This window comes from Phocoena sinus, chromosome X (genome assembly GCF_008692025.1).
Source record: "Phocoena sinus isolate mPhoSin1 chromosome X, mPhoSin1.pri, whole genome shotgun sequence".
Taxonomy (NCBI): domain Eukaryota; kingdom Metazoa; phylum Chordata; class Mammalia; order Artiodactyla; family Phocoenidae; genus Phocoena; species Phocoena sinus.
In genome coordinates this window covers 94,412,744-94,436,698 of record NC_045784.1, presented here as the reverse complement: position 1 = coordinate 94,436,698, position 23,955 = coordinate 94,412,744, and the positions used below count along the sequence as shown (strand labels likewise).

The following is a 23,955-nucleotide window of genomic DNA, read 5'->3' as shown; positions in this document are numbered from 1 at the left end:
TCTAAAAGATGAAAAAAAAATGGAGGCAATCTGAGGAAAGTAGAAAGGGTAGATGTTCTTAACACCTGCTTTGGTACATTATTCACATTCTAAATTGGCTTATGATTCCTGAAAAGACAAAAAGAGAAAGTTTCCATTGGTGGGCAAGAGAAAATTATAGTTTCATCTATAGAGATTTATTTCCCACCTCCCACTTACTCAAACCGTATTAATGATGGGATGTTTGCATGAAGCACATTCTGGGTGGTACAAAGACACCGACTGTAACCTTAATTTCATAGAAGAGAGAAGAATTGTGTTCGGCATTTCTTTATTAACCCTCTGTAAAGGAAGAGGGCAAGTATTAAATTTTAACTCAGTAAAAGTCTTTCTGTAAGTGCTAAGGAAAAGTGGCCCAGATATTTTAACTTTGGATGATATAAGTTAATTGAAGGCTAGAACATATAAACGTTATACAAATGGTTGTTTAATATGTCTACTAGACTGGATTGTCGATTTTCAGATGCCCTAAGCAAAGTTTATATTAACGTTATTTTTTCTATTTAAAAACAGATGCTCATTTAAAAAATATATATACCTGAGGCAACTCTATTTATTTTTGGCTGTTGGGTCTTTGTTGCTGCACGTGGGCTTTCTCTGGTTGTGGCGAGTGGGGGCTACTCTTCGTTGCGATGCGCGGGCTTCTCATTGCAGTGGTTTCTCTTGTCGCGGAGCACGGGCTCTAGGCGCGCGGGCTTCAGTAGCTGTGGCGCATGGCCTTCAGTAGCTGTGGCTTGCGGGCTCTAGAGCGCAGGCTCAGTAGTTGTGGCGCACGGGCTTAGCTGCTTCGCGGCACGTGCGATCTTCCCGGACCAGGGCTCGAACCCGTGTTCCCTGCACTGGCAGGCGGATTCTTAACCATTGCGCCACCAGGGAAGGCCCATATGCTCATTTTTTAACATTCAGAAGTACATAAAAGTATTAGGAAAACAAAAGTCATTGGTAATCTCAACATTTACGTTAATCATGGTTAATTGGCATATAGGCTTCTAGTGCTTTTTTCTGTGCTCAGCTGTACATACATATTGTTTTATAAAAATGAAGCACTGTCTTGTAGTGAATTAACGACTGATTCTCTAAAATGCACCTGCAGTGGAGATATAACTCATGTTGTCTAAAGCGAAAGCTGAATATTTTAGATGCCAGTTGCAGAACATGCAAAGTTGATCCTGTTGTGAAAAGTTCAAGAGCACAACTTGAATTCTTGACCAAGCGGAAAGTAAACCCCTTTTATCAGAGACGTGTGCAGCTGAGGTGCTGATAGAAAAAACAGTTTGTTTTTTTTGAAGAACAGCTTTGATTTTTGCCCAAAGTCCTATGCCAGATGACAAGTAAGAGATGATTTTTGGCCAGAAAAATTATTCAGATCAGGTTTCACCAGCTGAACAGCCTTTCTGTAAAAGGATCTCCTGTGGCCTCATAGTGAAGACTAATGAGAATACCATCAAGTCCCAGTTATCCATGTTAATGGGAGATAGAAGGGCACAATGAATTGAAATTTCATGGAAAATCTCCATTTCTCAACTTAGCCAATAATGTCGCCTTGTTCAACTGTCAAACCTCTTTGAAATATGGACCCTTTTCTTCTCGTTGAGTCTGCCCACCTGCTAATAGAAAAGCTAGTAGAAAAGGCAGGTAGTGGGAAGGCCGTGGTGTGCATAGGCCACTCAATATATATTAAGTTGAATTGATTTTGGACGAATGATCCAACAAATAGGAATAAGGTAATTAACCCCCAGATAAAGAGGAATAAGCTGTATGCTCAAAGTGAAGAACTTGGCTTTTTCCTGGCTTTCCTTTTTCATTGGCTTCCACAGCCTGGAAATGAAGTCTTAAAGCCCTGAGGAAATCTGACTGAGACTTCAATTCTAGAAACCCAATTTCTAGAGAAATAGGACCCTTTTTTTCTGTAGTAACTACTACATCCTGCCCTTCCTCCATTCTGCTTCAAGTTTGATGAATGGCAGAAGGAAAGTACTTGGGCTTTTAATTTTTCCTTCACTATTATTGTAGTCTTTTTTTAAAAAAATATATTCTTAAGGAATTTGTTTACTTGATTTGTCCTCTCATATAATGAAGAGCAAAGATCCATCTCTCCCTTTCTACTGACTGTATGTGTTATAATAAAATAAATATTATTGTTATACTTACATGATGATGTGTCTACGGTAATAGCTCTTATTGAAAACAGCTCATGGGAATGTTTTCTTGCCTTTAGACTGGTGATGAAGTTATTGACCTTTTGACCTAGTCCTGGGTGCTAGACAGTAATGGCTGGGCAAAACATTGATGGCATAGTGGCACATCCCTGTTGTTTACTTTTTGTAGTCATTGTTTCTGTTAACAGGGCCCCCTAAAGTAGCAGGGATTGCCACTTTTAATTAGGGCCAGCTGAACCATTTGAAAAATAGCTATGATGATGCAGGTTGAAGGTCCATCTCAAATGTTAGTTGGAATTCCTTTGGGATCAAGTTCTACTCAACAGATACCATGAGTTAGTGGTAAGTCATGAATTCTCCAGCTGGTATCTCTCAGGTACTGGCAAGTGATAAGCTTGCTTTTCTTGCCTATATCTCCTAAAAGTTGGCGAGGCATCATTGTTTCAGTAAAATCAGCTCACTTGTGCTTCTTGTCCAAGATGATATACTGGAACTTTAGGTGTGGTCAATGATGCTGTGTAACTCATGAAATTCACTCCTGGGTGACGGCAAAAAGTTTTTAAAAGTTCAGACTTATAAGCATGTGCTGAAATGGACTTTATCGTAGTTTCTGAAAAGTGATCATTGTTCGGTGTACTCACGGAGAGATCAACTATAATTGTGCTAACTGCTCAATCTTGGACAGCGACGGTAAAAATATGTCTTAAAGATTATAGTGTTTACTTTTGCTATGTAATAGAAAAAAAACAGTGTCAGTAATTACAGAAGCATTGTTTAATAGCACCAGTGATGTTACTGTTTAGCTCCTTGTCTCTGCCTTCAGTTCCTGAATTTGCTCCTTCCAGGAATAAGTGGATTTCTGTCTGGGGCATAATTGGCAAAATCCCATGTTTCTGAGGTAATAGGACCAACGTACTTGATGAAGACCATTATATTTGCATTTATGGTCGGGTTTCTCTCCGAAGTTAGTGTTTGAGTAAGATATTTTCATCCTCAAGATGCATAGTTTGTAAGACGCTAGTATCGTAATATGAGATAAAAAGTGCTGATACGTATAAAGAGAATGAAAAAGAACCTTTAGCTGGGGTACTCTTGGCTTCCCAACTAGATTTCATAGCCTTTGAGAGCATGGGCACTATTTCATACTTTATGATTTATCATTGAGATGGATACCAAAAAAATGCAAAATGCAGTCTGCCAGCTGTACCATCTCATATAATCTATTTGAGCATGACTTGACTTCACTACAGACAGCACCTTATTCTTTAAAAGGTGAGCAAAGCTGCGTCTCAGAGGTAGGGTGGAAAGGTATTTTGAGAAAAAGGCAAGAATGTGTGGAAGCCCATTATTTTTCAAGGTCTAAAAGTGGGTGACACGCACCTTACAACCATGTAGCAGGACAGGCAAAATGCTATAGTGGTTCCAGTCCTTGGCCCTGAGGCCAGACTACTTAGGTTTGAATTCCAGCTCCATACATTGACTAGTCATGTCAACTTAGGCATGTTACCAAACCTCCCTGTGCCTCAGATTCCGCATCTGTAAAATGGGGCTAATAATTCGATCTACCTTGTAGGGTTGTGGTGAGAATTTAGTGAATTTATGGATGTAAAACCCTTAGAGCAGAGCCTGGCTCATAGGAAGTGTTCAACAAATTTTGTTGTTGTTTTCATTATTACTATTATCATCATTCTCATCTGGCTCTATGTTTTTCAGGATCTGGTTCCTTGGCTCCTTTTCACATTTATCATCTACTTCCTTAGCCTTTGAGCCAAATTTGGAGCAGGAAAATTTAGATCACTCAGTTTCACACATTGTCTACCAATACTATTTAGAGGCTGAATTTGGGACAAACAGAATCTATTGGCTGAAGCAAGTTATTCGAATTATCTGTTGGTGTTTTTTTTTTTTTTTTTTTTGGTACGCGGGCCTGTCACTGTTGTGGCCTCTCCCGTTGCGGAGCACAGGCTCCGGACGCGCAGGCTCAGCAGCCATGGCTCACGGGCCCAGCCGCTCCGCGGCATATGGGAGCTTCCCGGACCGGGGCATGAACCCATGTCCCCTGCATCGGCAGGCGGACTCTCAACCACTGTGCCACCAGGGAAGCCCTATCTGTGGTTTTCATGAATAGTGGTGAGCTCAGGTATACTGAAAGGATCCATTTAATAGTGTCCATGAAATAACCTGTCTTAAAGATATTTCGGAGAAATGATAGCAACTTGCTTAAAAGGTATATATAAAAGAATACCCTCCTTGTGGCATCGCTGTATACTGCTCCTTTGGAAACAGACTTTCCTGCAAGTTAGAATCTTTAACAATTTGGATGTGAGTATTAAAAATATGTAAATGCACTTGAAACCCATATTTTGACAGCATGTCTTATTTTAATGCTTGCTTAATCTTTCAGGGGTCCTTATCTTTTATTATCCCATTTCTTTTTCGTCAAGAAAGGAATAAATCACACAGCCATGTAGATCACATCGCTGATAATGAAAGCTCATCCAACTTCATATTTTTAGTAGGTAGATCTGATGTCAACTTCTGATTGAGCTAATTATTTCTGACAGAATAATCCAGAATCAAATACATAATACACAAGCTTCCATCTTACTTTGCGATGCGGATTTAAATCGACAAAGTAATTTCTAGCTTACCTCCATCCAAGATAAGTGGCTGAAGAACCATACAAGTAAGGCAATTTATACAAGCGTAATAATGCCACTTAAGTAGGCTCCTTCATGGATTTGCTTCTAAGCATATATTCAGATTCTTTCTGAAATGTCTAGATAAGTTGTATACATGAAATAGAAATAACTTAGGTGTTTGTCATTTACATTATAAATTTATTATAGAGGAACAGTCATTCTCCTCTCACCAACATGTGGAAGTTTGCAAAAGGTGCCTCATTTCGATGTTTGTTTTGGAAAATTCTTGATTGTCTCTCCTCAGTTAAAGATGCAGGGATTGTTAAAAATCTTTCCTACTCCATTCTAGAACACCATGGAGCAGAAGTCTAATTTGTGTGTGTACCAAGAAAATTGTATTCCTAAGATTTGGCTGAAAAATATACAAGTTATGTCTGCAAAGTAATTTTGATTTTTCTGAGTTCTTTTAATTAATAAATGGTTTTGAGCACTTGCATTTGGTCCAGGAATATAGCTTAATATGACAATATTAATAATAATAATGGTAATATCATAAAAGGGGAAATAAAAATACTTACTAGACATGAATATGTATTCAACCTTCCTGATAAAGAAAAAAAGAAATATTGTTTCCACTTCCCTCACCAAATTTGAAAAGTTTTAAGCAATTAAAATATCCTGTGTTGGACATTTTCACACACTGCAATTGGAAAGTAAATTAGTGTAGCTTCTCTGGAGGGCAGCTTGACAATGTAGATCAGGAGTTTAAAAGCATTGAAAACCTTTGACCCAATAAATCTACTTCTAAGGATTTATATTAAGAAAATAACCAGTATTGCATACACTGGTTTATATCCAAGAACATATATATTTTAAAATTTATTTATATTTTGGCCACACCGCATGGCATGTGGGATCTTAGTTCCCTGACCAGGGATCGAACCCGGGCCCCCTGCAGTGGAAGTGCAGAGCCTTAACCACTGGACTGCCAGGGAAGCCCTTATATGCGAGGATATTTTTCATGGACTTTTTTTAAAAAGAAAGAGAAGGAAACAATTTGATACCCCCAAATAGGGGATGGGTTAAGAAATTATGGTTCAGCTGTGTTAGTGGAGAATCATGTTACTAGGCATGTGGTATGGGGGAAATATTTAATGGCACAAAAACGTCCACAATGTGTTAATTTTAGAATGTAGTTTACAAAATGTACTGGGTTGGCCAAATAGTTCATTCGGGTTTTCCCATAATGGGAAAACTTTAATGGGAAAACGGAACAAACTTTTTGGCCAACCCAGTATATTGTATATGCTGTTAATTTTATGATAAAAGACTTTATACACCTTTATGCACAGAAAAGAGACTAGAGACTAGAAGGAACTTCCAGTTTTTGGTCTGACACGTAAAGAGCTTCGAAGTTGTCACTCCCATAAGCAAAAAGCTTAAGGAAGTGAAAATCAACAACTCCTCTTAAATGAATCAGAAAATTGAGGTCACAGGGCAAACTGCCTTGTGTTTTTTACTCTGAAAACTGGAAAGACAGGCTAATACAGTTACCACTGCTGGATCCTGGTAGGAGCACTTAGCAGGTAATTGACTAATTGCTGGCAAAGGAGCATGTTCTAGCTTGGTAGAGAAAAACTCTTTCTTCATGAGTTTTACCTCCAGAATCCCCATCAGGTTCTCAGGTTTGGTGAAAAATTCCTAACTGTTTCCGGGAGAGGAGGGAAAAGGTAACCATTTTGAAATAAGCCCAGAGCTCTTTGTTCTCCATAACTAAGGCCTGGCCTCAAGGGAAGTGATTTTACCAGAGCCTAACTGATTTTTTTTTCTTTAATAAATTTATTTATTTATTATTATTATTTTTTGACTGCATTGGGTCTTTGTTGCTGCACAGGGGCTTTCTCTAGTTGCAGCAAGTGGGGGCTACTCTTTGTTCCGGTGCATGGGCTTCTCCTTGCAGTGGCTTCTCTTGTTGCAGAGCACGGGCTCTAGGCACACGGGCTTCAGTAGTTGTGGCACGTGGGCTCCGTAGTTGTGCCATGTGGACTCAGTAGTTGTGTCTTGTGGGCTCTAGAGCACAGGCTCAGTAGTTGTAGTGCACAGGCTTAGTTGCTCCCTGGCATGTGGGATCTTCCCAGCCCAGGGCTCAAACCCATGTCCCCTGCATTGGCAGGTGGATTCTTAATCACTGCACCACCAGTGAAGTCCCTGATTTGGGTTTTATCAGAGCCTAACCAACCTGGAAGAAGGAATATATACCCAACTCCACTAACCATCCTGTCTCACCTACATTGATGGGGAGGAGCAAAGTTAATTAGCACTTTTGAAGGTCACAGCTCAGGGACATGGATCACTAAAAGATTGAGAGCTAATTATACGATTATAGAACACTTCTCCTTCCCCCACAATTTACTACCACATCAATTGGAGTCCTGTATAATAACAGGAGATTGAAAGGACTGCAAGCCTTAGACACTATTTAAGAAGGAGAACTAGGGAAACCCAAAAACAGTGGGGAGGGGATAAACAAAGACATTAGGCAAATTTTAGCCTCTGACACCATGGCTACAAAAAAACAGTAAAATTAGCCTAACTCCTAGCTAGATTAACATAGAATCTCACACTAATGCTCTACTTACCTCAGTTACTTTTCCCCAGTACATCGTGTCTGACTTTCAACAAAAAATTACGAGGCATGCTAAAAGACAAAAAATTCAATCTGAAGAGAAAAATCAAGCGTCAGAACCAGGCTCAGATGTGGCAGACATTTTGAAATTATCAGACTTGGAATTTAAAATAAATAAGATTAAGGTACTAAGAACTCTAATGAAAGAAGTAGGCAAAATGTAAGAGTACATGGGCAATGTAAAGAGATGAAAACTTTAAGAAACAATCAAAAAGAAATGTAAGAAATCAAAACCACTGTAACAGAAATGAAAATGAAGAATTTTTTTTTTTTTTTTTTTTTGCGGTACACGGGCCTCTCACTGTTGTGGCCTCTCCCGTTGCGGAGCAACAGGCTCCGGACGCGCAGGCTCAGCGGCCATGGCTCACGGGCCCAGCCGCTCCGCGGCACGTGGGATCCTCCCACACCGGGGCACGAACCCGTGTCCCCTGCATCGGCAGGCGGACTCTCAACCACTGCGCCACCAGGGAAGCCCAAGAATTCTTTTGATGAGCTCATCAGTACACTGGGCATGATTGAAGAAAGAATCAGTGAGCTAAAAATATGCCAAGAGAAACTTCCCAAGCTGAAAAAAATAATTTTAAAAATTCAACAGAATATTCAAGAACTGTGGGAAAATTACAAAAGGTGTAACGTGTATGTAACAGGAATACCAGAAGGAGAGGAGAAAGGAACAAAAGAAATATTTGAAGTAATAATGGTTGAGAATTTTCCAAAAGCAATGACAAACAGCGAAGCAGAGATCCAGGGAGCTCAGAGAATACAAAGCAAGATAAATATGAAAAAACCTACACCTAAGCATATCATATTTAAACTACAGAAAATCAAAGACAAAGAGAACATCTTGAAAGATGCCAGAGAATTTATGTCATAGAGTGTTCTGCCTTTGTTTCCCTCTAAGAGTTTTATAGTGTCTGGCCTTACATTTATATTTGTAATCCATTTTGAGTTTATTTTTGTGTATGGTGTTAGTGTTCTAATTTCATTCTTTTACATGTAGTTGTCCAGTTTTCCCAGCACCACTTATTGAAGAGGCTGTCTTTTCTCCATTGTATATTCTCGCCTCCTTTATCAAAAATAAGGGGACCATATGTGTGTGGGTTTATCTCTAGGCCTTCTATCCTGTTCCATTGATCTATATATCTGTTTTTGTGCCAGTATCATACTGTCTTGATGACTGTAGCTTTGTAGTATAGACTGAAGTCTGGGAGGCTGATTCCTCCAGCTCCATTTTTCTTTCTCAAGATTGCTTTGGCTATTCGGGGTCTTTTGTGTTTCCATACAAATTGTGAAATTTTTTTTGTTCTAGTTCTGTGAAAAATGCCATTGGTAGTTTGATAGGGATTGCGTTGAATCTGTAGGTTGCTTTGGGTAGTATAGTCATTTTCACAATGTTGATTCTTCCAATCCAAGAACATGGTGTATCTCTCCATCTGTTTGTATCATCTTTAATTTCTTTCATCAGTGTCTTAAAGTTTTCTGCGTACAGGTCTTTTGTCTCCTTAGGTAGGTTTATTCCTAGGTATTTTATTCTTTTTGTTGCAGTGGTAAATGGGAGTGTTTCCTTAATTTCTCTTTCAGATTTTTCATCATTAGTGTATAGGAATGCAAGAGATTTCTGTACATTGATTTTGTATCCTGCTACTTTACCAAATTCATTAATTAGCTCTGGTAGTTTTCTGGTAGCATGTTTAGGATTCTCTACGTATAGTATCATGTCATTTGCAAACAGTGACAGCTTTACTTCTTCTTTTCCGATTTGGATTCCTTTTATTTCTTTTTCTTCCCTGATTGTTGTGGCTAAAACTTCTAAAACTGTAGAAAACTATAGACCCAATGCAGCCAAAAATAAATAAATAAATTTATTAAAAAAAAAATAAATTGTTGAAAGAAAAAATCCACCAACCTAGAATTCTGTATCCAGCAACACTGTCCTTCAAAAGTCAATGAGAGGGCTTCCCTGGTGGTGCAGTGATTGAGAGTCCGCCTGCCAATTCAGGGGACACGGGTTCGTGCCCCGGTCTGGGAAGATCCCACGTGCCGCGGAGCGGCTGGGCCCGTGAGCCATGGCCACTCAGCCTGCGCGTCTGGTGCCTGTGTTCCGCAACGGGAGAGGCCACAACAGTGAGAGGCCCGCGTACAGCAAAAAAATAAAAAAAAAAAAAAAAAAAAAAAAAAAGTCAATGAGAAATACGGATTTTCTCAGACAAACAGAAATTGAAGGAAATTTTCACCAATCAACTTGCCTTGCAAGAAATATTAAAAGAAATTCTTCAGGAAAAAGGAAAATAATATACGTTAGAAACTCAGATCTATATAAAGAAAGGAAGAGTGTTAGAGAAGGAATAAATGAAGGTAAGAAAAAATCTTTTATTTTTCTCATTCTTTATTGATCTCACAGAATAAAATTTGTTCAAAATAATAATAGCAACAGTGTACTGAGTGATTATAGTTGATGGAAAAGTGAAATGAATGACAATGATTTTATAAAGGATGGGAGAGAGGAATTGGGAATACTCTACTATAAAGTACCTGCAGTAACTGTGAAGCAGTATAGTGTTATTTGAAAGTGGATTTAGATTAGTGTAAATGTGTACTGTAAACTCTAGGACTACTACTAAATTGAAAAAATAAGTATTATTGATATGCTAAGAGAGGAGAGAAAATAGAATAATAGAAAATGCTCAAATAAAGCCAGAGAAAGCAGGAAAAGAGTGGAATACACACACACACAAAGAAAAAAAATCAAGGGAAATGAATAGAAAATAATTACAAATATGATCAGTTTTAATCCAACTGTATCAATAATCACTTTAAATGTGAATGGTCTATATACACCAATTAAAAGACAGACTATCAAAGTGGATTATAAAAATACAAGACCCAACTATATGTTGTCTACAAGAAACACACTTTAGATGTACAGATATATATAGATAAAAAAAAAGTAAAGGGATGGAAAAAGATATAGCATGCTAACACATACTAATCTAAAGAAAGTGGGAGTAACTATATTACTTTCAGACAAAGTAGACTTCAGAGCAAGGAAAATTATGTGTATAGCTAACAGAGCATTAAAATATGTGACGCAAAAACTGACAGAACTGCAAGAAGATACAGACAAATCCACTATTATAATTAGAGACTTTTACACCCCTCTATTAGTAATTAACAGGATCCAGCAGGCAGAAAATCAGTAATGGTATAGTTAAACTGAACCACACCATCAATCAACTGGATCTAATTGTCATCTACAGAGTATTTCATCCAACAACAGTAGAATACACATTCTTCTCAAGCTCACATGAAACATTCACCGAAATAGACCACATTCATGGGTCATAAAACACACCTTAACAAATTTATAAGAATATAAGTTATACGAAGTATGCTCTCAGAACACACTGGAATTAAACTAAAAAATCAATAACAGGAAGATACCTGTAAAATCTCAAAATATTTAGAGATTAAACAATATACTTCCAAATAGCACATAGGTCATAGAAGTCTCAAGTGAAGTTTCAAAATATTTTGTATTATATGAAAATAAAAATATAATTCATAAAAATTCATGGGATAGGGCTTCCCTGGTGGCGCAGTGGTTGAGAGTCCGCCTGCCGATGCAGGGGACACGGGTTCGTGCCCCGGTCCGGGAAGACCCCACATGCCGCGGAGCAGCTGGGCCCGTGAGCCATGGCCGCTGAGCCTGCGCGTCCGGAGCCTGTGCTCCGCGACGGGAGAGGCCACAACAGTGAGAGGCCCGTGTACCGCAAAAAAAAAAAAAAAAAAAAAAAAAAAAAAAAAAAAAAAAAAATTCATGGGATATAGTGAAAGCAGTGCCTAGAGGGAAATTTATAGCATAGAATTAATATATTAGGGAAAAAAACAGGACCTAATATCAATAATCTAAGCTTCCACCTTAGAAAACTAGAAAAAGAAGAGCAAATCAAACCCAAAGTAAGCAGAAGAAAATAAATTTTTAAAAATTAAAGCAGAAATCAATGAAAGTGAACCAGGAAAACAATAGAGAAAAATCAATGAAACCAAAATCTGGTTCTTTGAAAAGATCAATAAAATAGATAAACCTCTAGTCAGGTTAACTAAGAAAAAGAGAGAGAAGGCACAAATTACTAATATCAGAAATGAAAGAAAGGCCATCACTACTACCAAAAGCATAATAAAAAATATTATGAACAACTCCATGCCATCATAGTGATAACTTAGGAAGAAACTTACCAGTACCTGGGAAGATACAACCAACCAAAACTCACACAAGAAGAAATAGACAATCTGAATAGGTTTATATCTGTTAAAGAAACTAACAATCTTCCAAAACAGAAAGCACCACGCTGTGATGTACTGGTGAATTTTACCAAACATTTAAGGAAGAAATAATACCAGTACTACTCTACTATCGGTTTCAGAAGATAGAAGCAGAGAGAACATTCTCTGACTCATTCTATGAGACCAGTATTACCCTAATACCAAAAGCAGACAAAGACATGATAAGAAAGGAAAACTGCAGAGTAATATCTCCCATGCCCAAATCCTCAACAAAATTTTAGCAAATTGAATCAAACAATGTAGGACAAATCCAGTCAAGTGGGATTTATTCCAGGTGTGCAAGGCTGTTTCATCATTGAAAAATCAATTAATATAATCCATCTCATCAATAGGCTAAAAAAGAAAAACTACAGGATGATATCAATAGATGCAGAAAAGCCATTTGACAAAAGCCAACACTATACAGCAAACGAGAAATAGAGGGGGACTTCTTCAACTTCATAAAGACCATCTATAAAAAAATCTACAGCTAATACCACACTTAATGGAGAGAAGCTGTATGTTTTGCCCCTAAGATCAAGAACAAGGCAGTGGTGTCCTCTCTCACCATTCCTATTCATTGTTGTACTGGAAGTCCTAACTAATGCAATAAGGTGGGAAATGGAAATAAAGTGTATACATATTTGGAAGGAGGAAATAAAACTACCTTTGCTAGCAGATGACATGATTATTTTAAAAATCCCAAAGAATCAACCAAAACACCCTCCTAAAATTAACAAGCAATTATAGGAAGGTTTAAGGATATGAGGTTAATATATGAAAGTCAATTGTTTTTCTGTATACTATCAATGAACAATTGGAATTTGTAATTAAAAACAATACCATTTACATTAGCACCCAAAAATGAAATACTTAGATATAAATTTAGCAGAATGTGTATAAGATCTATATGAGGAAAACTACAAAACTCTCAGGAAAGAAGTCAAATAACTGGAAAGAGATTCCATGTTCATGGACAGAAATACTCAGTATTGTTAAGATACCAGTAATTCATGACTTGAACTACAGATTCAATACAATACCATTCAAAATCCTAGCAATTTACTTTGTGGAAATCGACAAAGTAACTCTGAAGTTTATATGGAAAGGCAAAAGACCCAAAATTGCCAACACAATATTGAAGAACATCAGCAAAGTTAGAGAACTGAAACTACCCAACTTCAAGACTTGCTATGAAGCTATAGTAATTTAGACAATGTGATGTCATTGAAAGAATAGACAAATGGATCAGTGGAGCATAGCCCAGAAATAGACCCACACAAATATAGTCAACTGATCTTCAACAAAAGGATCAAGGACAATTCATTGGAAAAAGGATACTCTTTTCAACAAATGGTACTGGAACAACTAGACATCTGCATGCAAAAAATGACCATAAAAAATAACTTACAAAGTGGATCAAAGACCTAAAATGCAAAGCTATAAAACTTCCAGAAAGTAACATAGGAGAAAATCTAGGTGACCTTGGGTTTGTTAATGAGTTTTCAGATACAACAAAAGTATGCTCCATGAAAGAAAAAGTTGATAAACTGGACTTTATTACAAGTGAAAAATTCTGCTGTGCCAAAGACACTGTTAAGAGAGTAAAAAGACAAGCCACAGACTGAGGGAAAATATTTGCAAAATGCATATCTGATAGAGGACTTGTACTGAAAATATACAAGTAACTCTTAAAACTCAACAATAAGAAAATTAACAATGCAAGTAATAAATGGGCAAAAGAGCTAAACAGATACCTCACCAAAGAAGATACATACCTGGCAAACAAGTATATGAAAAGATGCTCAATTGCAAATGTCATTAGGGAATTGCAAATTCAAACAACAAATGAGATACCACTGCACACCTGTTAGAATGTGGAGACAGCAGGAACTCTCATTCATTGCTCGTGGGAGTGCAAGATGGTACAGTCACTTTGGAAGACAGTTTGGTAGTTTCTTAAAAAGCTAGATGTAGCCTTACTCTAAAATCCAGCAACCACACTCCCAGGTATTATGCAAATGAGTTGAAAACTTATGCCACACAGAAACCTGCACACAAGTGTTTTTAGCAGCTTTATTCACAATTTCCAAAAATTGGAAGCAACCAAGACATCCTTCAACAGGTGAATTGAGAAACAAGCTGTACATCCATACAACGGAATATTATTCAATGATAAATGAGCTGTCAAGCCACGAAAAGACTTAGAGGAATCTTAAATGCATACTGCTAAGTGAAAGAAGCCAGTCTATAAAGACTGCATACCCTATGATTCCAACTATATGACGTCTTGGAAAAGACAAAACTATAGAGACAGTAAAAAGTCAGTGGTTTTCGGGCGTTGTGGGAGTGGAGTGGGGGAAAGATGAATAGGCAGAGTAGGGGATATTTAGGGCAGTGAAACTATTCTGTATGATACTATAATGGTAGATACATATCATTATACATTTGTCATAACACACAGAACTATGCAAAGAGTGAGTTCTCATGTAAACTATGTACTTTATTTAATATTAATATATCAGTATCGGTTCATTAATTGTAACAAATGTACCACACTAATGCAAGACCTCAATGCCAGGAAAAAGTGGGGGTGACGTGAAGAGGGGATACATGGGAACTTTGTGTACTTTCTACTCAGTTTTTTGGTAAGCCTCTGTTGAAAATCAGTAGACCCATAAGTGTGGGTCCTTGTCTGTTTTTTGACTCTCCATCCTATTCCATTGGCATATTTGTCTAACCTTTTTCCAACACCACACTATCTTGAACACTTTAGTTTTATATTGCCTTGAAATAACATAGTGTGTGTCTTCCAACATCTTTCTTTTTCAAAATTGTTTTGGATATGCTGCTTCTTTGTCTTTCTTTAGAAGATGTAGGACTATTCAGATTATCTTTCCTTGAGTAAGCTTTGGTAATTGTGTCTTTCAAATAATTCATCCATTTCATCTAAGATGTTAACTGGTGTAAGATTATTCATAATATCTCCCTTTTATCCTTTTAGTATCTGTAGCATCTATAATAAAGACCTCTCTTTTGTCCCTGTATTAGTAATTTGCATCTTCTCTCTTTTTATTTTTGTTAGTCTTGCTAGAAGTTTATCAATTTTATTGATTGTCTTAGAGAACCAGGTTCTGGTCTCATTCATTTTTTTCTATTGATTTTGTTTTCAATTTCACTGACTTCTGTTTTTTATTATTCATTCCTTCTATTTGCTTTTGGTTTATTTTGTTCTGTATTTTTCTAGTTTCTTAAGGCACTGATTTGAGATTGTTCCCCTTTTCTAATATAGGTACTTAGTGATATAAATTTCCCTCTAAGTACTTCTTTAGTTGAATCCCACTAATTTTGATATGCTGTGCTTTTATTTTCTTTTAAATTACTAGATACTTTAAATTATTATAATTATTATTAAATTATTAAATACTTTCTAATTTCTCTTTTGATTTTTTCCTTCAATCCACAGGCAATGTATGAATTACCAACATATTAAAAGTGGTTTCTTCTTGTGCTGGAATTGTGTGAATGGAATGTTTCTTTTTTTTCTATATACTTTTACATTTTTCTTTTTTCTTTTTCTGTGTTTTCCAATTTTCTACACTGAGCAGCCATTACCTTTCTAATTAGAAAATAATCAATTAGTATAAAATAACACTCTACGTTTTGTAGCACTTTATAATTTACAAAGAGCTTTATCTAATTCTTCAACATTTGCTTGAGAAACATATAATCCATGTCTCATAGATGCTGAAAATTGAGATTGACAGAGTTAAATGACTTGCTCGATGCCACACAACTAGAGCTAGTTAGGATTCAGACCCAGATTTTCTGACTCCCAGTTCATCGTCCTGAAGAAGTTGGAAATAAAGATTTGAAAAGTAAAAATGAATTTATCTTGTGGGAAGCTGGAAAGAACCACAGAGGGTCTTTGAAGCAATAAGTAACACTTGAGGCATTTATCTCAGTGTAGTTTTTTTTTTTTTTAAATGTATTTATTTATTTATTTATGGCTGTGTTGGGTCTTCGTTTCTGTGCATGGGCTTTCTCTAGTTGTGGCAAGCGGGGGCCACTCTTCATCGCGGTGTGCGGGCCTCTCACTATCGCGGCCCCTGTTGTTGCGGAGCACAGGCTCTAGACGCGCAGGCTCAGTAATTGTGGCTCACGGACCCAGTTGCTCTGCGGCATGTGGGATCTTCCCAGACCAGGGCTCGAACCCGTGTCCCCTGCATTGGCAGGCAGATTCTCAACCACTGCGCCACTAGGGAAGCCTCAGTGTAGTTTTAATTTGAATCTCTGATTACTAATGAGGTTGAACATATTTTCCTGTTTATTGCCTGCTCTCGTTTCTTCTCTAAATTGCTCTTCATGTGCTTAGATCATTTTTCTATTGGATTGGTTGGTCCTTTACTTATCGATTTGAATGAATGGAAAATATTCCAGATGCTAACATTGTATTTATATTAATAATTTATTTGTGGGAGATATCTTCTTCCTGTTTCTTGCTTATCTGTCTTTTCTTTATTCTTTCCATTTTGATCATCAAGGCAGTATCTACTGGGGAGTGTGTGGGGAAATTAATGTGTTTGCAACAAGAGGTGTCTCAGTTTATTTTGACCTTGTATGATGGGAAGGAGGATGGGAAGCAGGAGACAGAAGAGGGTGGGATTGGAAGACAAACCACATGATTTGGAAATTCATTTACTAGTCATTTGTCAGTTGCTTACGTTTATTGGCCACAGTGTGCTGGGCCATGTGATAGATGGAGAGTGAAGAATAAATGTTTTCTACATTCAAGGACCTTTTACCTTAATGGAGAAATGAGAGATGTAAAATAAGACAAGTAACACAGTATGTGCTCAAGTAACTATGGTACAAGATAAGCTGTGGCTGTCAAAAATTATATTCCAGCAAAGGGGAAGGAGACATTACTTTTAGTTAATTGAGAATTGTTTAAGCAAGAAGTCTATACGTTAAATGAGAACAAGGACTGTGTGTGTTTCTGCTCAGCATTTTATCCCCAGCACTTAGCATAGTGCCTAACAAAGATCAAGTGCCCAAATATTTGTTCAATGATGGAATGATGTTAGCATGTGTGAGCAAAGCCTTTTATAGGGACCTAAGACAATGTGTTTAATTCATCACTCTACACCACCACCAGGCAGCTCTGAGAATGTTCTGATAGATCAGCATTTCAGACATTAGCTTCCATTTCCAAAGCAAGGTAGCACAGCCTTTTCCAAAAAGACACACGGCATGCTCCCTTATCTTACCATTATAATAGCAGTAGTCAAGGTTTTGGCTTCACTGTCAGGCAGACCTGAGTTTGAGTCTCATGTCAGTTACTAACTAGTTATATGACTCTTGAGTTCCTTCACCTATAAAATGAGACTAATAGTGCCTACCTTACTGGGTCATTGTAGAATCAAATAAGGAAAGCATGTAAAATACTGAGCCATCATAGGGGTTCTAGAAATATCCCCTATGCCTCTTCTCTTCATGTACACTAAAGTGGATGGAACCTGTGATTGCCTTTGGATTTTGTGATTGGTCCATGTTTTCTAACCGGCATATTCTGTCTCCTCCCTCACAGATTCAGAGACATATTGTGTGTTTCAAGACAAGAAGTACAGAGTGGGTGAGAGATGGCATCCTTACCTGGAACCTTATGGGTTGGTTTACTGTGTGAACTGCATTTGCTCTGAGGTACAATCTCCGATGGCATTTGACTTCCTACTTTGCTCCTCAGCGTGCAGAGATGCCTTCAAGTGCCTAGATGGCCAGGGAGCATGAGTGATAAAAACGTAAAAGAAGTTAGGAAGCAGATTGTAAGGAAAAATACACATTTCCTGTCTTTTTCTTCTGTTGCCTTTTGGCTTGATTTTCATGGGCTCTCGATGAGTATTTGCTATAGATGGATACTTAATGGTCTCTTAGCCAAATGATATAGGACATGGAAAAAGTGGAGTGGAGGAGAAAGCTCAATATAATGCCTGGATTGTGAGACAGTATCATTTTTGAATACCACTTTCAAGCCTGGCCTTTAGAGAAGAGATTAGGACAGATTATAAACTGGTTCATATGGAGAGTGTATTTTACGTTATTTCAGCCAACAACTGTAATTAGGATTGAGGTTGTGAAACCCTGGCCTGTACCTTGTGAGGATTAGAGTTCTCTTGGCTTGGTCTTGGCTCCAGTCCAGTCACTCAGAGAGGCATTTGGACAGCTTAAATGCCATCTTTGCAATAGCCAAAGCAGGTAGTCCCATCTTTCCATGGCCCTGACCCAGGACCACAGCTATGGTGCACCTTTCCAAACAAGCCTCTACCATCATATACTAGGCCAGGGTTTCTCAGCCTCAGCCCTTGTTGACTCCTGGGGACAGATAATTTCTTGTTGTAGGGAGCTGTCCTGTGCATTGTAGGATATTTAGCAGCACCCCTGGCCTCTATCCACTAGAAGCCAGTAGCACCAACCCCAGCTGTGACAACCAGAAATGTCTCCAGACATAGCCAAAGTTACTTGGGGAGCAAAGTGGCCCCTGGTAGAGAACCAATGCATTAAGCCAATTGGGAAAGGAGGCCTTGTACTAGGCCTTGAGGATTGAGAATTCTGAACATATAGAAAGAATTTTCAAGACTAGCCTCTCACTTGAGACCTCATGGATGAACTGCAACTCCTCGCTAGCGCCCAGGTAGAACAGGAACACTCGCTTGCAAGCCTGATTCTTTTGCCATTTGAATAGAAACTTGGGCTTTCAGAATTTTGAGCATGTGGAAATCTAACCTTCAGGCAACATTAGGTGGTCTTAACAGGCCACAGGGCTCTAGAATCAAGACAGACCAAGTTTCCAAGCCTGGCTCTGCCACTTCTGAGCTGTGTTATGTTCAGCAAGTTATCTAACCTCTCTGAGATTCCTTCAACTTCTTCTCCTTTAAAATGGTATAATGGTATTACCTATTTCATAGGGTTATGGTAAGGATTAAATTCACTAATCCATCTCAGTCACCTAAAACAGTGCTTGGTCACAGTCAATATTCGAGAAATGCTAACTGCATAACATCACTATCATTGTGGTTATTATTTTTATTAACCTATTAACTCTAGAACAGAAATCAGTATAAGGCATTAAGGAGGAATCAGTTGAGACCTCAGCCAGGTGCAGGGATTTCTGATATGCTTTGGTGATCTCGCTTCAAGATGACACCACCTGGCTCTGAGGAGCGTGACATGTAAGGAGGCTCCGTGGTGTTTCCAAACGCAGTGCTCCAAAAATTTATTCTAGAAAATACATGAGAAAAGAAAAAGATTTGTGGTAAGGGGATTCAAATTGGGGTAAAAGAAGCCTGCATCTTTAAATAGCTAGGGCAGTTATTAAATAGAGCATCTGGAGACTGATTAACTGCCTGGTATGGCACGAATGTGTCAGATTCTTGACGCAACGCATTATAAATGGACAGCTAACCCTTGGGGGATGAGGCTTTGCTATCTGCAGGGCAGTGAAAATGTTACTGTGATCCCAATGCCAATGGCTCAAGTGTTAGGCATCTTCTCTCTACATCCTCTTCATTACCCTCTTCCCCCACAAAACCCTGATGGATACAAGTAGCCCATACTTCCGATGAATTATAGATGGAAAATGTTAATGCAAAATTGATTTCCAAAGTCTTCCTTTGTTCTAGCAATGGCTGAAAGCCGTCAGAGCTAGGGATCTTGTCACTGTAAATCAGGCAGGGACCCAGTCGCCCCCTCCCCCAGTCATACTAGCTAATCAGTTCAATTCCACACTCTAGCTTGTTCTCAGTAAAATTCTGACTTGAAAAGGAAATGAGAAGAGGGAGCACTCAGTCTTCGGGACCAAGGAAGAGTTATGTGGAATCCAGGGTCCATGTGCTAGGGCTATCTCCTTGCGCAGGGGTGGGTAGCAGCTCAAGGGACCCATTGCTCATTAATCCCTTCCTTCCATGACATTGGACAGGTGATTATGAAATCACACTAGGCTCTTGGAAAAGACGTGAAGAACTGGGGAGTGGTAGAAACGTCACAGAGCCAAGTCAGAAGAAGCCTCCCAGTAATTGTGGGAGGCTTTGAAAACTGTGGCAGTAGTGATCCTTAGAAAAATATGCCAGTAAGCTATCAACCAACCCAGCGGAGGTGCTAGTGATGAGAAAAGGAAAGAAAATGCTGATTTCATTCAGTTTCTCGGGAATGTGTTATTCACTGTCTGGGTGAGTCCCTGCATGACTGTTTCCCAAACTGGCATGATCCCAGTGACCTTGAAAAACATTTATTTTGTTATTGTTGTTGCCTCTGTCTTTCAGAACGGGAATGTGCTTTGCAGCCGAGTCAGATGTCCAAGCCTTCATTGCCTCTCTCCCGTGCATATTCCTCATCTTTGCTGCCCGCGCTGCCCAGGTAAACCAGTTCGCCTCTTTCTTTCCTGGCTCTCCCTCTTCCACCAACCCACCCCTTTCCCCTAATTCCTCAGAAGGGGAAACTTCCAGGCAGGAATAACAATAGGACACTTTCAGGCAGCGCGTGCACCGGCCTCCAAATACTGTTTATAGCCCAAGTGGGCTCTTCAAGGCTCTAATAAGTTATTGGGTACCCAGTAACAGATTTTCATAGGTTTTTAATCATTTGAAGGTGGATGTCAACTGGGGGAAGGGAATTGTGGCCCAGAGATTTTTCTTCCATAACCAGCCTCTTCCTGCCGTGGGCAGCAGACACCAGGGGAGTTGTAGCATGAAGGCACGTGTCCTACACAGTTAGTGCTGGAATTGCATTTGAGCATAGCTTCTAAATGATGAGGGGCTATTCAAAAAATCAAAGGAGCTGAACCAGTGGGGTTTATGACAGTATAAAGCTGCCTGCCTGCTCCAGACTGTACAGTTATTATGTATACATTGTTCAGAGCAAGGCTAAGGGGAAGGCAGGCAGAGACTTTTCTCCAAGGCTATTAGGACGTCTACCTTCATGGTTTGTGGCTAGGGTGTTTGAGGCAGGGGCTGTCTCAGTGACACTTTGTTCACGTCTGGGGCTTGGCTCCCACACCAGAGGCATGCAAGCACAGAATGATTCAGAGAATGCCCATGGGCCTGACAGCAGTCCTAGGTAAGTGATCATCTTGCCATCTAGGTAGTAGAAGCTTTGTAGTCCTGTGAGTTGATTCTGTTTCCCTTGAGGACAGAGTTGGGGTCCATGGGTGGACTTTGGAGGGGGTTAGCAAACCTTTTAAAATTGTTTGCAGTTTTTGGTGTAACAATGTATGTGTGTAAATTCCTTTAGAGAAGAGCCATAGCTTTATTGGTATTCCTAAAGGGGTGTTCATGACCCTAAAAACATGAAGAACCACTAGAGAAACCAAAAGTGTCAGGGCAAAAATGGTAGGAATGAGGCTAGGAATGAGGTTCAGTGACAACTCGGTTAACTGAAATGTTACAGGAATGGAGATTTTGTTGAATAGAGAAGAAACTCCCAAGCCCTTTTTGTCACCACCTTTATAACGTATACTTTCTTACATTGGTAAATACACTCTGATTCTTTGGGATCCTTTCCCAGATGGCAAAAGGTCATGCCATGTCACAGGTTTATCATTCTGAGTATTGGTGACCATAGTATATGCTTCAGGATATGAGAGACTGACTTGGCATATCATCAACCTAAAAGTTGTTCTTTGAAATAAAATAAATCCCTAAATGAAGTGTACCATTCTTGTCTGTGTTTATTTGCTTCTTCTATTTAAACTGGATTACAAGGGTGTAGTATGGGAGGATTCTTTCTTTTTTTTTCATCTGGCAGGTTGCCTGTCAAATAGCCTTATAAAAGCTGCTTATCCCAGAAGTCTCTAAAAGTGGTCTAATGTCATAGGAATTGACCTAAATGGCTGTGCAGAAATTGTTCTTTCCTGGGAAGGAGGTTGGGGCAGGGCCCAGACACAGAGCATAGGGTGGAAGCGCACAGAGTGGAAGATGGCTGTCATCTACCCCAGCTGCATAACAGGAAGCAATTACTGAGAAAAACGGAAAGTATAAGCTAGCAGTTCTTTTGAGAGAAAAAGAAAGTGTTAAAAGAATTGAGGTCATAAGTCCCAGAAAAGATAAAATGGAAAGAAATAAACACCATTATCTTTAAGACTTTAAAAGCCCATTTTATGGAGTATAGAAACCAGCTGTTCATTTCCTTTGCCTTCTTGTTCTTGCAGGTCACTTCCTTGTGAGTTCATTTTTCGTGTTAACTGTAGCCTTTAACAGTTCTTTCTGTGGGTAGTGATACTGAAGTTCCCTAATCCTTATATGCAAAAATGTTTTTATTTTGCCCTCATGTTTTAAAAATATTTATTTATTTATTTATTTATTTAGGCTGTGCTGGGTCTTAGTTGCGGCACACGGGATCTTTAGTTGCAGCAGGCAGGATCTTTTTTTTAGTTGTGGCATGCAGACTTCTTAGTTGTGGCATGTGAACTCTTAGTTGTGGCATGCGTGTGGGATCTAGTTCCCCGATCAGGGATTGAACCTGGGCCCCCTGTTGGGAGTGCAGAGTCTTAACCACTGGACTGCCAGGGAAGTCCCTTGCCCTCATTTTTGAATGATAATTTGGCTGGGTATAAAATTATAGGTGCACGTTTATTTTCCCTCAGCACTTTGAAGATATTAATAAATGGTTTCTTGACTTCCTTTGTTTGTGGATAAGAAGTCTGCTCTTTGATTATAGTTCTTTCATAGGTAATCCGTCTTCTTCTTCTTCTAGCTTTTAAGATATTCTGTTTTCTTTGACACACACAATGAGGTGTTTTGATGTATGATTTGTTTGTATTTAGCCTGCTCAGCACGTGATTTTTTTTCAGCCAAAGGACTCAAATTTCTCTTCAATTTTAAGTCATTATTTTTGTGAAAATTACCTCTCCTTCTCTCTTTTTTTTTTGCGATACGCGGGCCTCTCACTGTTGTGGCCTCTCCCGTTGTGGAGCACAGGCTCCGGACGTGCAGGCTCAGCGGCCATGGCTCACGGGCCCAGCCGCTCTGTGGCATGTGGGATCTTCCCAGACCGGGACACGAACCCGCGTCCCCTGCATCGGCAGGCAGACTCTCAACCACTGCGCCACCAGGGAAGCCCTCCTTCTCTCTTTTTGTTCATTCTTAATCTTGTCTTTGGTATATGTCATTGCAGCTCATTTAATTTACACTCTGAGTCTCTTAATGTCTCCTTTATTTTTCCCCATAATGATATATTGGAATACTCCCTATAATGATATATTACTTCAACTCTGTCCTCCAATTCATGAATTCTTTCTCCAGCTTTTCCATGCCTACTATATAGACTATCTGTTGGGTTTTATTTGTTGTTTTATTTTTAATAACTGTATTTTCCCCAATAACTGTATTTTGAATTATTGATATATAAAAATCTACAAATTGCCATTTTATAAACCCCTGTTATTGTTTCTTGGGGTCTTATTCTCTTATTTATTTCTTTAAGGTATTTAAATACTTATTTAAAGTCCATTTCTGATTGTTCAGATATCCATTTTTTTTCAGCTGTGAATTCTCACTTTCATTGGGTTTCTTCATAGCTTTTCTTAGTTCCAGATTTCCGCTTGTTTTCTAAAATTTTTGTTTAAAAACTCATCATCCGTGGGGTTTTTGTCTTGCATAAGTCCTTCCTTTCTTGTGGTAGCATTGTTTCAGGCCTTGTAGTTCACTTAGCACTAAACCAGGTCATAAGTTGGTGTCCCACCTTGGGCTTCCTCATATCTAGATGGTCTGTTTCTACCTCTGTTTTCTTATGCAGGGCTAGTCCCTGATAATGACCTTGGATTGGGACCTCAGCTGCAGCTGCCCACCTTGGGCAATCTGTCCATGTGAGGGAACCACCTTGGGTGGGCAGAGCTATGTCAGCCCCTGTTTACATGTGAGGAGTGTGACTCGAGTCCCCATCTTTACATAGGAAGCCATTTATAGGCCATAGTTCTTACTCAGCTGTCTGGATATAACTGTCTATATCTGGTCCCAGCTGCCGGTGGACCATATCACTTTGGCCCCCATTTATTGCTGTACTTTTGCTTGTGTTTTATTTCATAGAGAGTTCACTTTTGTTTCTGAGGATGATT

The 23,955-nt window shown here is 38.9% G+C and overlaps 1 protein-coding gene across 4 annotated transcripts in view; it reads left to right on the top strand.

The window, feature by feature from the left end:
- The window catches only part of CHRDL1 (chordin like 1), a 115,816-nt gene that overhangs the window by 10,028 nt on the left and 81,833 nt on the right, over positions 1-23,955 (top strand). For all 4 annotated transcript variants that reach the window (XM_032620620.1, XM_032620619.1, XM_032620622.1 and 1 more), the window contains exons 3-4: positions 17,440-17,552; positions 20,168-20,261. In XM_032620620.1, the coding sequence (XP_032476511.1) occupies positions 17,440-17,552; positions 20,168-20,261 (207 nt within the window). The remainder of the gene's footprint in view (positions 1-17,439; positions 17,553-20,167; positions 20,262-23,955) is intronic.